The sequence below is a fragment of the Canis lupus genome, chromosome 2 (genome assembly GCF_011100685.1).
Source record: "Canis lupus familiaris isolate Mischka breed German Shepherd chromosome 2, alternate assembly UU_Cfam_GSD_1.0, whole genome shotgun sequence".
In the NCBI taxonomy this organism is placed as follows: domain Eukaryota; kingdom Metazoa; phylum Chordata; class Mammalia; order Carnivora; family Canidae; genus Canis; species Canis lupus.
This window is the reverse complement of record NC_049223.1, coordinates 77634166-77648576: the sequence shown is the minus strand read 5'-3', so window position 1 is coordinate 77648576 and position 14411 is coordinate 77634166. Positions and strand designations below refer to the sequence as shown.

The window sequence follows — 14411 nt, the reverse complement described above, 5'->3', positions numbered from 1 at the left end:
GAGGGTGCCAGCTCCTACCCCGTGATCCAGTCCAGAGGCTGGCACGTAGTTCTCTCTCCACACATGTGGGTGGATTTAGAGCCCTTCTCCTGTTCCCTGTGGCCTGTTGTGCTTTCTTAAGCAGAAGAGAAGAGGAAGGGGCTCTCACAGGACCCCGGGGCTTCCCTGCCAGCACCTCGGGGACCCCAGCCCCTGCCCTGTTGCCCTCACCCTCAGCACACGCTGGGCCTCCATGCTTTCAACAGGCTTCCAAGGCCAAGGAAAGTCTGAATATTGCTGAATAGTGGCCTCTCAATCACATCAGTAATAAGAAGTAATAATAATGCTTTGCAACAGGCCAACTCGGATAAACTGGGGCCGTCGTCCCGTTTCGTGGAAGAGGACATGGAGGCCCCAAGTGTTACAGGAAGACCCAGGCTCCTGGGAACTCCTCCCTCGACCTGAGGGTCTGGCCCGGGGGAGGAACTCACAGTCTTGGGCAGGAGGCAGGCAGTTGTCTCAGCTTCAGACCCAGTGACATCAATACCAGGCCCCAGCAGATCGGTCAGGGAAGGGTGCTTGCGGGAGAGAGGCCGGGGCGGGGGAGGAAGAGGGACAGTAGGCCGGAATCATCCTCCGCTCCCTGTCCTCCCCACCTTCAGTGCCCCAAGCCCCAGGACCACCACCTCCTCCTGTCTGTCACTGCTGAGGGGACCCATGGGGAGCAGGGGCGAGGAGAGGAGAGGACAGGGAAGAGAGAACTGAGAGAACCGGGGAGAAGTGTGCTCTGGGAGCGCCGCCTGCATGACCTCCCATAAATCATGCTCAGCACCCCCAGTTTGTAGAGAGGAACCAAAGGCCCAGAGAGGTGACTGCCCAAGGTCACACAACTATGTGAGGGTAGAGCTGGGGTTTAACCCTGGTCTGTGTGGTTCAAAGACCTGCGCTCTTTACACACACACATACACACAGGAAAGGAAGCAAAGCAGAGGGAAAAGAACAAAAGGGAGAGAAGCAGAAGAGAATTTAAAACATAAAAGTAGGTGGAGAGGGGAGAAGCAGCTGGATCTCTGGATGGTGCCTGGAAAGAAGCTGCCTTCCTTCCCGCAGACCCCAGCCTGCCAGGGCAAGAAGGCTGACCAAGGCCTCCTGGGCATCTCCAGGCCTGGAAGCTCGGTGTAACCATGGCAACTCAGCACAGCCCCCAGGTAGGTGTCCCTCCACTAGCAGAACAGGTGGCCACCTGGCAAAGCCTCCTATCTCCATCCCTCTCCCCTGCCGATTTACAGAGCATGAGAGAGCTGCTCTCTCCCGGACCCCTGAAGGCCAGTCCCCGTGAGCCTGCCACCACCAAGCCAGAGCCACTGCACAGACGGTGGGGCTGGTGCCAGAGCAGCGCAGGCTGGACGTCTGTGCATGCCCAGTGATCTGTGTGCCCCCAGCTGAGCTCTGCCTGCTGGATTTCTGGACATCAGTTACCTGCGAGGGGACCTTGGGTCCACCGGCCTGCAGCACCTCTGTCCCGGCCACTGTGGAGGAGAGCCTGGCCAGCTTGGCTTCCACCTCGGCAAATGGGTCGTGCAGGCTGGGGAACAGCTCCAGGGCCGACAGCCGGGGCTGCTGCTCCTCCTCCTCCTCCTCCTCCTCCTCCTGGGGGACAGGCCCCTCCTGCAGCGGCTCTGTGGCCTCCCCGTGGAGGCACCGGTCTGGGAAGTATCTGCCCTTGGCCTCCGCCTCGTCCCGAGGCCCGGGGAAGGCCTCGGACATGGAGGTCTCCTCGAACCCGGACAACTCATCAGACCCCAGAGACAGCTCAGACTTGGAGGTCTCCGCCTTGGGCAGCTCCTCGAACCCGGGAGAAACCTCAGTCTTGGAGACATCCTCGCCGGGCAGGGTGTGCGCCATGGAGTAGATCTCAGGCTTCACGGCCGTCTCATAGTGGAAGGCCGGGGGAGTGCTCAGACCTGTTGGCAAACTCGGCCCTGGACATGCCCTGCGCCTTGAGGACCTCCGCCTTCAGGACAGCCTCTGCGAGTGGAGACTCCCTTTAGCTCCTCACGGAGTGGGATGAGCGACCCCCTGGGAGCCGGTCCCAAGTGCGCTGTCTCTAAGGGATGGGCTTAAGAGTCAGGGCCTCCCAGGCCCCCAAATACTGGCCTCCCATCTCCTCGATCAGAACTCAGACTCTGTCTCCTTCCTCCTCTTCCAGGAAGTCTTCCCTGACTGGCACCAGGAGCTCTCCATCCTCTGGCCTCCATAGCCATTAGTTGCTGGGCTCTTCCCACCCTGCCTTGGGTCTGCTCTTAATACATAAGGTGACTGCCCTGTGGGTCTTACTGCCTCCAAGGCCGAGAGCTCCTGATCAGCAAGGAGACAGCGGCACCCAGCTCAGGGCTCTCGTCCACAGGCTATGCTAGATCCGTGGGAGTTAAATGAACACTGTGGGGCAGCCCCGGTGGCTCAGCGGTTTAGCCCAGGGCATGATCCTGGAGACCCAGGATCGAGTCCCACATCAGGCTCCCTGCATGGAGCCTGCTTCTCCCTCTGCCTGTCTCTACCTCTCTCTCTCTCTCTGTGACTATCATAAATAAATAAAAAATTGAAAAAAAAAAAAAGATGGATTTTACAGTATTTATGTGAGTACCAGGAAGTCGGAGCTGCCTGGCAGCACAGGTGTTTGGATGATAATGGTAGGGAGGAACATTCCGGAATATACAAAACACAACGAAAACCTTCAGCTAGGTGAAAGTCCTTGCTAATAATTGAATCCTTATTTTGGGATGTGGTTGCTTTGGTAACAGGCGGTCTCAGAAAGGAGAGGAGACCAGAAGAGGCAGGAACTGGGGGAAGGAACTTACCTATGAAATATGGGAGATACATTGTGAGGCTAGCTCAGCCTCGGCTAGGGCCCAGCCTGCGGCCAAGGTTTCCCGGGTGCAATGCTGTGTGGATAAGAACACTGCCTGGGTTCCCATCCTGACTCGACTCTACCAGCTGTGTGACCATGGACAAGTTACTCACCCTCTCTGTGCCTCAGTTTCCTTACCTACCAAATGAGGATCATTGCGGTAGCTGCCTTGCGGGGCTGCCGTGAGGCGTAACTAGAACTGAGCCTGGCGTGCAGGAAGTGCTCTATAAACATCCGTTAGTAATATGGGGAGGGGAGCCGGCCGGCCACCTCGTGACAGCCCGGGCCGGGCGCCCACCTGTCTCCTTGCGCAGGTTCTCCTCCAGCGTGGACACCTTCACGTCGTACGAGTTGCGCATGGCAGTGATGTCCTCCTCCAGCCGGGCCCGGGACTCCTGCTCCGCCTCATAGTCGGCCCTCAGCCGGGCCAGGCGCTCCTCGTACTCCTGGGAGGGGGCGGGGGGGCAGGGGGGACACGGGGGGTTGGCAGCGTCACATCATTGGGTTCGCCTCCGCTGTCAATCAAACAACCCGGAAAATACCAAGAAGTCAAAAGAATAGAGTCAAAATTTCCTACACAACACGAGGACGATATTGGCGGGTGAAGACCCTTCTGAACTTTACTTCTGCATTTTTTTAAAGATTTTATTTATTTATTCATGAGACACAGAGAGAGAGAGAGAGAGAGAGGCAGAGACACAGGCAGAGGGAGAAGCAGGCTCCTTGCAGGGAGCCCGACGTGGGACTCGATCCTGGGTCTCCAGGACCAGGCCCTGGGCCGAAGGTGGCGCTAAACCGCTGAGCCACTGGGGCTGCCCTGCTCTGCATTTTTAAAAAGATTTCATTTATTTATTAGAGAGAGAGAGTGTAGGGGGAGGAGCAGAGGGAGAGGGAGAGAATCTCCAGCAGACTCCCTGCTGAGCGCAGAGCCCAGTGCGAGGCTCCATCCTACGCCCGACCTGAGCCACCCAGGCGCCCCTACTCTGCATTTTTTTTAAAGATTTTATTTATTCATTTGAGACAGAGAGAGACAGAGGGAGAGGGCACAAGCAGGGGGAGAAGGAGAGGCAGAGGGAGAGGCAGACTCCCTGCTCAGCCGGGAACCCGAAGCGGGACTCGATCCCGGGACCCTGGGATCACGACCTGAGCCAAAGGCAGATGCTCAACGATCCGAGCCTCCCAGGTGCTCCCCTGCTCTGCATCTTTAATGGACTAATAATATATGACTTTCCACACAGCGATACATCACGAACACCTTTGCTCGTCAATAAACATGTTTTAACCAGATGATCCTCAACCTGTCGAGGACGAAATACATTTTTACTCCTCTGCTTCTCCTTCCATCTTTGCCGTCACCCCAGCGCTGGTCCCAATAGCCTCCCGGCCCGTCCGCCTCTTGCCCCTGCCCCACACGCACCCTCACTCCTGCCCGCTAGACCACGTCTCAGCGGCTTCCTATGTTCGAGAACAAAACCCAAGCCTCTCGACGCTACCCGAGTCCCCAGCAATCCAGACGGTCCACCCCGTGACTATACCTCATTTTTGCCAAATGGGGCACATGGGCCACTTGCTGCTCGCTGGACAGGCCCATGCCCCCCCACCCCCGCCTCAGGGCCCTTGTCCTCGCCCCCCAGCAGGCTCTCCCTCAGGCCTCCGCTCAGTGATACCTCCTGCAAGAGGCCCTCCCTGATCACCTCTCAGGAGACCCACCACCACTCTGCCGCTCCACTGCATGGATTGTGAGCTTCCTTCAGGCACACATGCACACATACACACACGCACACAGGCACACGCATACACACATGCACATGCTCACACACAGGCACATGCACACACGCATATACACACATGCATATGCTCACGCACATGCACATGGGCACATGCACACACACGCACATGCTCACACAGGCACATGTGCACACATGCATACACACATGCATATGCTTGCTCACACATGCACACATGCACACACATGCACATGCTCACACACAGGCACATGCACACATGCATACACATACAGGCACACGTACAGCAGTGCCAACTTCCAGTCCCAGTCGTAAATGTGAGGCCCCAAACCACAGGGGGCCTCTTAAGTGCCCCTGTGCCCCTCCTGGGTCCTTCCGCGCTCCCTCCCTCTGCAACCCTCCACCCCTCCCATTTCACCTGCCTCCCAGAGAACACTGAGCTGCCCTCACCTTCCCCGCCCTCACCTTCCCGACTACCCACAGGCCTGCCCGAAACCTCTTCGTCCTCCTGTGATAGGGGACAAGCCACATGAAGCTAAGCCACCGGCTCAGCGACTTTGCTCCCAACCCCCTTCTCCCTCCTGGAGCGCCGACTTCTCTCAGGTGCTAGATCACCTCCAGCAGTTACACAACGTGCTCGGTCACCTCCAATACTCGAAAGAGAACAACTCTTCCGTGGCCCCCCGGCACCCCCTCCAGCTGCAGGGCCCAACGCCAGCAGGTACTCAAGAAACGCTTGCAAACCCAGGCCTCCCTCCCACCTCCCCGAGTCCTGCTTGGTGCCAATTCTGTGGACTGGTGGTGAGAAGACCGCTCCCCCTGTCACGGCAGCGGGAAAGCTGCTGTTGCACCAATCCAGGGGCTCAGAGAGCTTCAGCAGCCTGCCTGAGGGCACGGAGCCCACCAGGGGCTGGACTTGCAGAAAGTAAAAGCTGGGTGGAATCTTCTGGTCCAAATCCCCCCTTTTCCCTGGTGCAGTCAGGAGACTGAAGCCCAGAGTCACACTTGCGGCTCACAGCTGAGCCCATCCCTGGCCCGGGCCCCTCATCGCTCCACACAGGGTCCACCCCCACCCCGAGTGCCCTGACTGGTTCTGGAGTGGAAAGGAAAGCACGGTCCCAGGCACATAGGTGCTCAGTAAATAGGAGAGTCCTAAGTGAAATGGGAAGGAAGGAAGGAGAGAGGGGAGACAGACACCTACACCTCTTCCTCCAGCTGTGGCTCCCAGAAGAAACACCAGGGCCCGAGGAAAGCCTTGGTGGCCACAGCAGGTGGTCATGCTCGGACGGGGCGTCCACAGAGCTAAACCATGAAGACCAGGCCACGCCATCCCTGGGGCAGAAGGACCCACCAACCACTGGGTCCTTGGAGCAGCCAGGCCGGACCAGGTCTCCTCTCTGGTGACCAGGCCAGGGTCCCTGCTCATCCAACCAGGCTTCCTCCAGGCGGGAAGCTTCCATCCCAGCCCCTGGCCAACCCCCCAAGCCCTACTGTTTTGTGACTGTTGTCCACCTGTTGCTACCTGAATCCCGAACCCACTCTGAACCCCTAAGACATGATTTCTCTCATTCTGTGGGCTTGGGCCCAGCCATCCCTGAAGGTCCTCTCCCCGCACCTCTCCAGGAGCCAGGCCCAGGGCTCCAGAGATGACCTGACATCGGCCCCATCTGGGAGCCTCCAGGCAGGCAGAGGAATGGCAAGGAGCAGCTGAACTCCCAGAACCTTCGCAGGGGCCAGGACGAAGTCCATCTGGGAGACCACACTGAGCCCCTCCCCAAACAGTAAAAGCCTCTGCCTGTCATGGGCAGCCCTTGGGGACATTGGCCGATTTCTCCCAGCCCTCCAGCCCACAGGACTCAGTCTCCAGGCTTTACCCAGTCTGCCCCCCACAGCCTGGGCCCCAGGCCCCCACAGCCTCACCATGGCTCCCAGCCTCCCCACCCCTGCCTGCCACCCGGTCCCCCTGCCAGGGGTCTCACCTCCCGAATCAGCTGCTTCTCGGCTTCTGTGTCAGACTGGAGCGCAGAGGGGGGCGCCAGCTTCTCCTCACTCTGGACAGGGTTTAGGGGGACCTGACTGGACAGCAGGGCTGAGAGAAGGACAGAAGTGAGGGCTGTGACCAAGGCGCACACATTCTGCAGGCACCAATCAGAAATCCATCAAGAAAACACTACAGGCTTATTCAAAACACATGTCACAGGATTGGATTTCTTTCAAGCACGTCTCTACATAAAATACTAATTTACTCAGTCATTCAACAAATATCTCTTGAGCACCTGCATGTTCTAGGCACTGAGGACCGAGCATTGCACAAAACAGACCAAACCCCACACCCATGTTGAGTTTTCAGTGGGAGGAAGAAGGCACACAAAATAAATAAGCGAGATGCTAACATGTTACAAGGGGATGCGTTCTAGTAAGAGAGCAGGGAGGGTGCTCAGGAGTAGAACCAAGGGGAAGGGTTGCAATGTAAACAGTTGTGTTCAGGGAGGACCTCTTAGATAAGGGAAGGCAGAGGCAGCAACCTGAAGGAAGTGGGAGAGAGAAGCAGGCAGGGATCTTGGGGAAGAGCTTTCCAGGCAGAAGGGAGCAGTGTGCAAAGGCCCTGTGGCAGGTGTGAGCCTGGATGGCCAGGAACAGCCGGGGAGCCAGTATGGCTGGAGCAGAGGGAGGGAGAGAGAGAATGGGTGCAGAGGAGCTCAGAGAGGAATGGGGTGGATCGTGGGGACGCTGGAAGCTGTGCTGAGGGCTTTGCCTTTGATTCAGACAAACCAGTCCTGAGGGTTTGCGCAGGGCCATCAGAGGACTCGCATTTGAACAGACCTCCCTGGGTGCTGTGTGGGGAACGTACTGAGGGAGACAAGGGCAGACACCCCAAAACCTGTTAGGGGGGTGATCTGCAGTAATTCAGGTAGGACCTGCTAGCAACTCAGGACAGCAGTGAACAGCTCCAGGTATGGGTTTGAGCAAAAACAAGAAACCAAGGGCCACCCCATGGTTGGGGACGTGGACACTGGGAAGGAGAGTGTAGCCATCGCCTCTGGAGGGACAAGCAGGTTGGGGGCGGTCAGGAGCTCAGTGTCAGACACGCTAGGTTGGTAAGGACTGCTACACAGCTGGATGTTCAAATCTGGAGTCCAGAAGATGCTGTGTAGCGACTGTTTTAAAATTTTTCTGTATTTTGTGATGTTTGATTTCATGGGGGACTGCTGGCCAGGGAGAGGCGGCCCCTCGGAGGGCCAGCTAAGTCCTAGAGAAAGAAACAAGCTCTTAGCCCACCTTTCACCTGCCAACCGAGCAATGCCGAGTCCACCCCGACCCCCGTCGCCCCCCCACCATCGAGCTCACACTCCAAGCCTTCCCGGACTGACCACACCCTACTGCCAGACAGACTTGGTGTTGGACTCCCTTCTGCCCTGCAGTGGCCACTTCTCTCTGGCCTACATGTACTTGATGGTCTGCTGGAGTGTCCTTCTCCCCCAGGAGACTGGATGCCCAGGAGGCAGAGCCTGGATCTGATCCATCTCCATATGCCGGTGTCCGTAGCAGGTCCACACGCAGGGGGCTTTGGATGGATGGATGGGTGGATGAGTGGAAGCACAGACAGAAAGATGGATGGCAGCATGGAGTGAACGAATAGATGGATGTATAGATGGCAGGACGGATGAGATGGGTAGATAGAATGCGTGAAGGGATGAGTGGATTAAATGGATAAATGGATAATGCATAAATAATGGAGTGGGTGGGAGGGTGAGTGTAGACAGAAGGGTAGGTAGATGAATGCATAAATGGGTAGGTGGGTAGATGGATAGAGGGGTGGATAGATGGATGGGTGGGGGTATGGGTAGATGGGTGGGTGGATGGGTTGGTGGATGGATGGATGGGTTGGTGGATGGATGGGTGAATAGGTGAGTGGATGAGTGGATGGATGGGTGGATGGGTGAGCAGATGAACAGGCACGTAGAATGGATGGACAGAGGAAGGTGGGAAGGGAGGTGGAGGAGTGAATAGATGGACTCAGGCTCTTTTGAGTTCCCTTCCCCAAGGGATTTTCAAGTAAATAACACCTTGGAGCTTGCAAGGCCCCCACAAGGCCTGAGCTGCACGGATAGGTGGATTCCTACTTGCCAGCTGAAGCCAAACACCTGGGTGTGAGAGCTGCGATCACAAGGTGCCTAAGTGGGAGTGGGGGTGGGACGTGGGGGGTGAGTCACCCTGCTGCTCAGCGGCACAGCATCACGATGCTGCCACAGAGACGGCAGGCAGGTGGCTGGGACGGTGGATGCGCGGCCTGGAGGCGGGAAGCGCGCGTACACACACACACACACACACACACACACACACACACACACACACACGGCTTCCTGAGCCCAGCAGGGAGCAGTACCATGTGGCCATCACCAAGCTGTGCTCCCAGGAGGAGAGGAGATGGGGCGGCGCCTCTGATCTCTCGGGTGGGCGGCCCGCGGCAGGAGGCCACGGGAGAAGGGCCTTTCTCCCCAGGCCGGGCCCTCCCTGCCACCTCCAACCCCCGCTTCCCACCTGACAGGTTGCTGGGGCCCATCTGCTGGGCCAGGATGGCCTTCAGCTTCTTGATTTCCTCCTGGTACTCGCGCAGGAGGGCGTCCTTGGGGTCCTCGTTGATGCGTGGCTTGTTCTTGATGCTCTTGGCCCGGTTGGCGTAGCGCAGCGTGCTCAGCGTCTCGTCGTAGTTGTTGTCTGCGGGCGACAGGCAGGCCACCATCAGCGTCTTGGTGTTGCCGCCCAGCGAGTCCTGCAGCAGCCGCGTCAGCTTCGAGTCCCGGTAGGGGATGTGTTTGCAGCGCCCGTCCACCAGGGCCGAGATGACGTTGCCCAGGGCCGACAGCGACAGGTTGATCTTGGTGGCCTCCTTGAGCCGCTCCCCCGTGGCACCCGTCTTGGACTGCCGCTCGCTGCCCGCCAGGTCCACCAGGTTCAGCTTGCCCGCCCGGAGGTGGTCCTTGCCCCGCTCATCTGCAGAGGGACCGGCAGAGGGTGAGGGTCTTTGGGTGAGCCCCACGGGGGGCACCTAGTCACCAGGCGCTGGGCGCTCCCACCACCGAGGGCCTCATTCCACCACATAGGAGCCCCTGAGGGAGGTGCTATCCCCTGTCCCCATCTTACAGAAGAGGAAACTGAGGCTCAGGAAGGCATGTTACTTGCCCGAGGTCACGCTGCTGCTAAGTGGTGGACCCCAGATCAGAACACAGGGCTGCCTGGCTCGGGGAGCCAGGGCTGGAAGGTCCAGACTATTCTCTGAGTGCAGCGGGATTTCTTTCAGTGATCACATTAGCTCCTCCAGATTTCCCGTGGGGCCAAGGCTGGGGGGAGGTGACTGGGTCCCCGGGGCCTTGTATCCTTCACTGCAAAAGAGACTTTGCAGGCTTTGGAGGCCCTGGGACCTGGTTCCCAGCCCAGCCCTGCCTCCTCCCCGCTGTGTGACCTCAGCAGAGCCATGCACCTCTCTGATCCTCAATTCTCACAACCACAGAAGGAGACTAACAGCAGCTCCCACTCGGGCTGGGTGCTGGGAGGAGTGCGCAGGAGAGCAGTTTCACAGAGATGACCCGGGGCCCAGCACACAGCAGGGGTCCGTCCCCGAGAACAACCCCGGTCCTGCGGTGACCGAGGCCCTAGGGACGTGGCAAATGCTGGTGCGGAGGGTGACAGGAGTCGCGCACTGCTGGTAGCAGGGGCTCAGAGCACAGGCTTAGAAGGCAGATTTGGGGGGGGCCCCATCTTGACTCCATGTCTTAGTAGCTATGAAACTTGGGGAAAATCGCTTGACTCGAGTTTGAATCCCAGTTCCCCTGCTCATCAGTGGGACCCTGCACAAGCAAGCCACGGCAGAGCCTAGAGCCTCAGTTTCCCCATCTGTGACTTGGCGATTAGAATGCCTGCCTCTAGGACGGCCACGGGGTGTAAACGGAAGGCAGCCCGTGAAGTGCTCAGCACAGCCGCTACTGGCGGCCAGAAATACCAGCTGCTTCCCTTCCCCTTCCCTTCCTCGGGACTCTTCCAGAAAGGGAAGGGTGGGGAGCACTGCAGAGAAAGAGGAGAATCCTAAAGGCCTGGGAAGTACACGCTGGATGGAGCCCTGGGATCGAGGCCCAGCTCCAATGCTTTCTGGTTGCAGGACCTCGGTGTCCTCATCTGTAAGATGGGGGTGATGCTGGCCGCCACCTCCCGGGGCGCTGCAAGGAGGACGTGAGCTGCGGCATGTCAACTGCGGGGCACGTGGCAGGTGCTCAGTGGGAGCTGCCGGTACCACCGTCGGCGAGGCCGTTTGTCCCGGAAACATGGGCCCTGGCTCAGGAGGGTCCTCGGGTTGCCTCCAGGCAGTTCGAGCATCTTCCCCCAGTTTCCGATGGGACCCGCCCGACCTCAGGACGCGAGGGGTCATCCAGAAGTGGGAACCCGGCTCCGGGGGCCCCGGCCCACCCAGCCCCACGTACCCACGGCGTAGATCTCAATGCTGATGGTGAAAATGGAGTGGGAGCGCGAGGAGTCCTTGTTCATCAGCGTGTAGCCCACCGAGCGGTTCTTCCAGCCGGCCTCCATGACGCGCTCGCACTGGGCCACGTTGTGTACCGTGTGCATGGACAGCCCCTTCACGTACACGCCCTTCTCCGGGTGCTCCTTCAGCTGCGGGCAGCGGGCACGGCTCAGAGCCGGCTGGGCCCGGGGACCCCCAAGGAACCCAGGGAAGGGCCCACTTCAGGCCCCCCCGCCCTCCTGCAGTGCAGGCTGGCACCTCAAATTCCCTGCAACCGGCAGGGTCTCTGCTCCGGGGGGAACCAGCCTCAAACCCACCCCACCTCTTCCTTGTGTGGGGCCCCGAGCCAGTAGCTTAACCTCTCTGGGCCTCAGTTTCCACATCTGTAAAATGGGTATGAGATACCCGTCCCTGTAGGGAGGCGGCGGGGATCCAGGCAAATACGGCCCATCCCATGCTTGGCACAGCGCCCGGCACGGGGCAGGTGCCCCATAAATGCCAGCTGCCGTCCTCACTGTCGTTGGTAGTGGTGCTATGATTATGAAGGTGGCTTCTAGACCGGGACCTTCAGCTCCCGGGGGCTGACCCTGGAGTCACCCAAAGGCTCTGAAAGCTTCTTTCGCCCTGTCAACACGACTCCTGTCACCTCTCTGCTGTGGCTCCGGGGAAACGGGAACGTTCCTAGACCCTCGGATCATGGCCAGCGAAGGGCCGCTTGCTGCCCAGCACGCCCACGGCCCTCAGCTCAGACAGGCCTGCAGGCCTCGGGTGACGGCAGCGGGGAAACTAATTTGTCTGACTGCTCCCTGCTTCCTCTCCAGGCAGCCACGTCGTTGTGTGGCGGACACGGAGCTCTGAATGCAGTGTTTTTCCAGCGTGAGGAGGTAAAGCCACTCGGGCAAGAGCAGAACGAACTAGGACAGGCCGGGTCCCCGCTGGTCGAGCCACAGAAGGCCCAGGCGCTCCCGCCCAGGCAGCGGCGGGGTCCCGGGGCCGGGGGTGGCCTCACCCGCTCGCCCGCACTGCTCGAGCCGAGAAGCACCCAGACCCCGACCACCGAAGGACAGGGCTTCGCGGGGTGGAGAAGCCACCGGCCGCTGAGCTGGGGAGGGCGCTGCCCAAGCTCCCCGGCTACCAGCAGGGCAGCAGCGGGGTCACGGGCGACTCGGCGCGGAGCAGCGCGGGGAGAGGCTGGAGTGCCCCCCGGTGATGGAGGGGAGCTGGCCAGGGCTGGCCCGGACTCGGACGTGGGGTGAGGATGGAGCTCAAAGGACAGAAGCAGGAGACCCCACAAAGTGAGGGTGGTTGAAGCCGCCTCCACGCTGGGGCTGGGCCTCAGCCCTGCTCTCCCACCGAGGCTCTGAGTGCCCGAGCAGCCACTCCGCCCTGCGACCCCGCCGGGGCCGGGGCACCACAGTGACACCCCGGGGGCCTCACCTCCACCGTGCGTGGTGGTTGGGGGACGGAGCGAAACTGCTTCCCCAAGTCCCCCGCCCAGCTCTTCTACTCACCTCTTTTTTTTTAATATTTTATTTATTTATTCATGAGAGACACACACACGCATACACAGAGAGAGAGAGAGAGGGAGAGAGGGAGAGATTGAGAGGCAGAGACACAGGCAGAGGGAGAAGCAGGCCCCACGCAGGGAGCCCGATGCGGGACTCGATCCCGGGACTCCAGGATCAGGCCCTGGGCCGAAGGCGGCGCTAGACCGCTGAGCCACCGCGCAGCCCTTCTACTCACCTCGAGTTCCCCAAACCATCAGGTGCTGTGTGAGGCGCGGGTTCAGGGCTGGGCTGCGGGGCCTGGCCACCTGGGTTCAAATCCAGCCTCACCCTTTCCTGACTGCGTACCCCGGGGCTGGCTCACCCAGGCGCACTGAGCCTCAGTTTCCTCCTCCGTAATGAAGGAGCAGAGCCGCACCTCCTCCCAAGGCTGTTCTGAGGTTCACAGGAGCACCCATCTGCACCTTCTCCGGGAGAGAGCGGGTCACGCCCCCCAGTGCCTGGGTGGGGAGTGTCTCAGAGAGCACCTGTCACTGGCAGCCCCCGCCCCCGCCCCCAGGGGCAGCCTGACCCACCGAGCCTGAGGCCTGGGGCCCAGCTGGGGCAAGGGCACAGCTGCCAGCCCTCAGGGCCTGGGGTTGAAGGAGGGGAGGAGCGCCTCCTGCTGCCCCGTGCGGGCCAGCAGGGGCCCCCGAACCCCCAGGCTGGCCTTTGGGAACTGATGTGTGGGAGCAAGGCCCGTGCCTTTCCCCTCCGCGTCTCCCGGTCTGGGGGCTGAGCTATGACTCAGCTGCTCCAGCTCCGGGATAGAGAAGACAGTAGAAAGCCTCCAGGTGGGGGCTGGAGGTTCCTGCACAGAAAAGGCAAAGCACTGCTGTGTTTGTCGTGAGCTGAGGAGGAGGGGCCAGGCCATCCCGGCAGAATGGGGACTGGGAGGAAGGGCGGCCACACCCGCACGGACCTGCTGTAGCAAGTGGCCCGGCCCCTGGCACCCAGAGGTCTCCCCAGTCTTTGCTGAATGAAGGGATCGTCTGATGGATGTGCCTCCCTTGACTGGAACCCACTACTGGCTTCTTACTGCCCTAGGGGTTTTCTTTATAGCTGATCCCCCAAAATTTGGGAGGAAAGCACCTGACTGTTCAGATCCCACAAGCTCTTGTACCAACACTATTACAGGTAATTAGCTGTGTGGCCCTGGCACACAGGGCCACAAGTCCTTTCCCCTGCGGGACTCAGTTTCCTCATCTGTACTAGGCAAGGGCTCACTAGAAGCTCTCTATGGGGCTTTCCAGATCAAATATTTCAGGAGTTTTCTACAATATGGCCAGAACAAACAAACTGTTCAAGACACTTGCTCCCTGAGGTCTGGTTTGTTCACTTGCACGAGTGGTTGCAGGGTCAGAGGAACTCACAGACACCCCCTCCCAAGGGCCAGTAGGGGGTGATCAGGGGACAAGTTGGGAGGCTCAAGCTGAGTAGGGAAATAGCCCTGCCCCCTACATGGGTAGGGACTGGGGGGAACCAGGCAATTCAGACATCCTGAGCCATCCTGGGTCATCGAGGGTCAGGAGGGCTGGGAGGCGGCGGCTGCGGCCCCTTCACCTGGCTCTGCCCCCCCCCTTCCTGTGACTGTTAAGGCACGTGCCCTGGGAAAGACTTAAGAAGTTTGTCATAGAAAGTGTCCACCCTGGGGAGGTACCTGAGTGGCTCAGTTGGTTGACCTTTGAGCGTCTGACTCGGTTTCAGCTCAGGTCACA

The 14411-nt window shown here is 59.6% G+C and overlaps 1 protein-coding gene across 1 annotated transcript in view; it reads right to left on the bottom strand.

Annotated features, from left to right (window-relative positions):
- The window catches only part of KIF17 (kinesin family member 17), a 41846-nt gene that overhangs the window by 19044 nt on the left and 8391 nt on the right, over nucleotides 1-14411 (bottom strand). The window contains 7 exon segments of the mRNA XM_038531751.1: nucleotides 471-557; nucleotides 1459-1932; nucleotides 1934-2007; nucleotides 3186-3333; nucleotides 6612-6721; nucleotides 9175-9627; nucleotides 11109-11298. Of these exon segments, the coding sequence (XP_038387679.1) occupies nucleotides 471-557; nucleotides 1459-1932; nucleotides 1934-2007; nucleotides 3186-3333; nucleotides 6612-6721; nucleotides 9175-9627; nucleotides 11109-11298 (1536 nt within the window).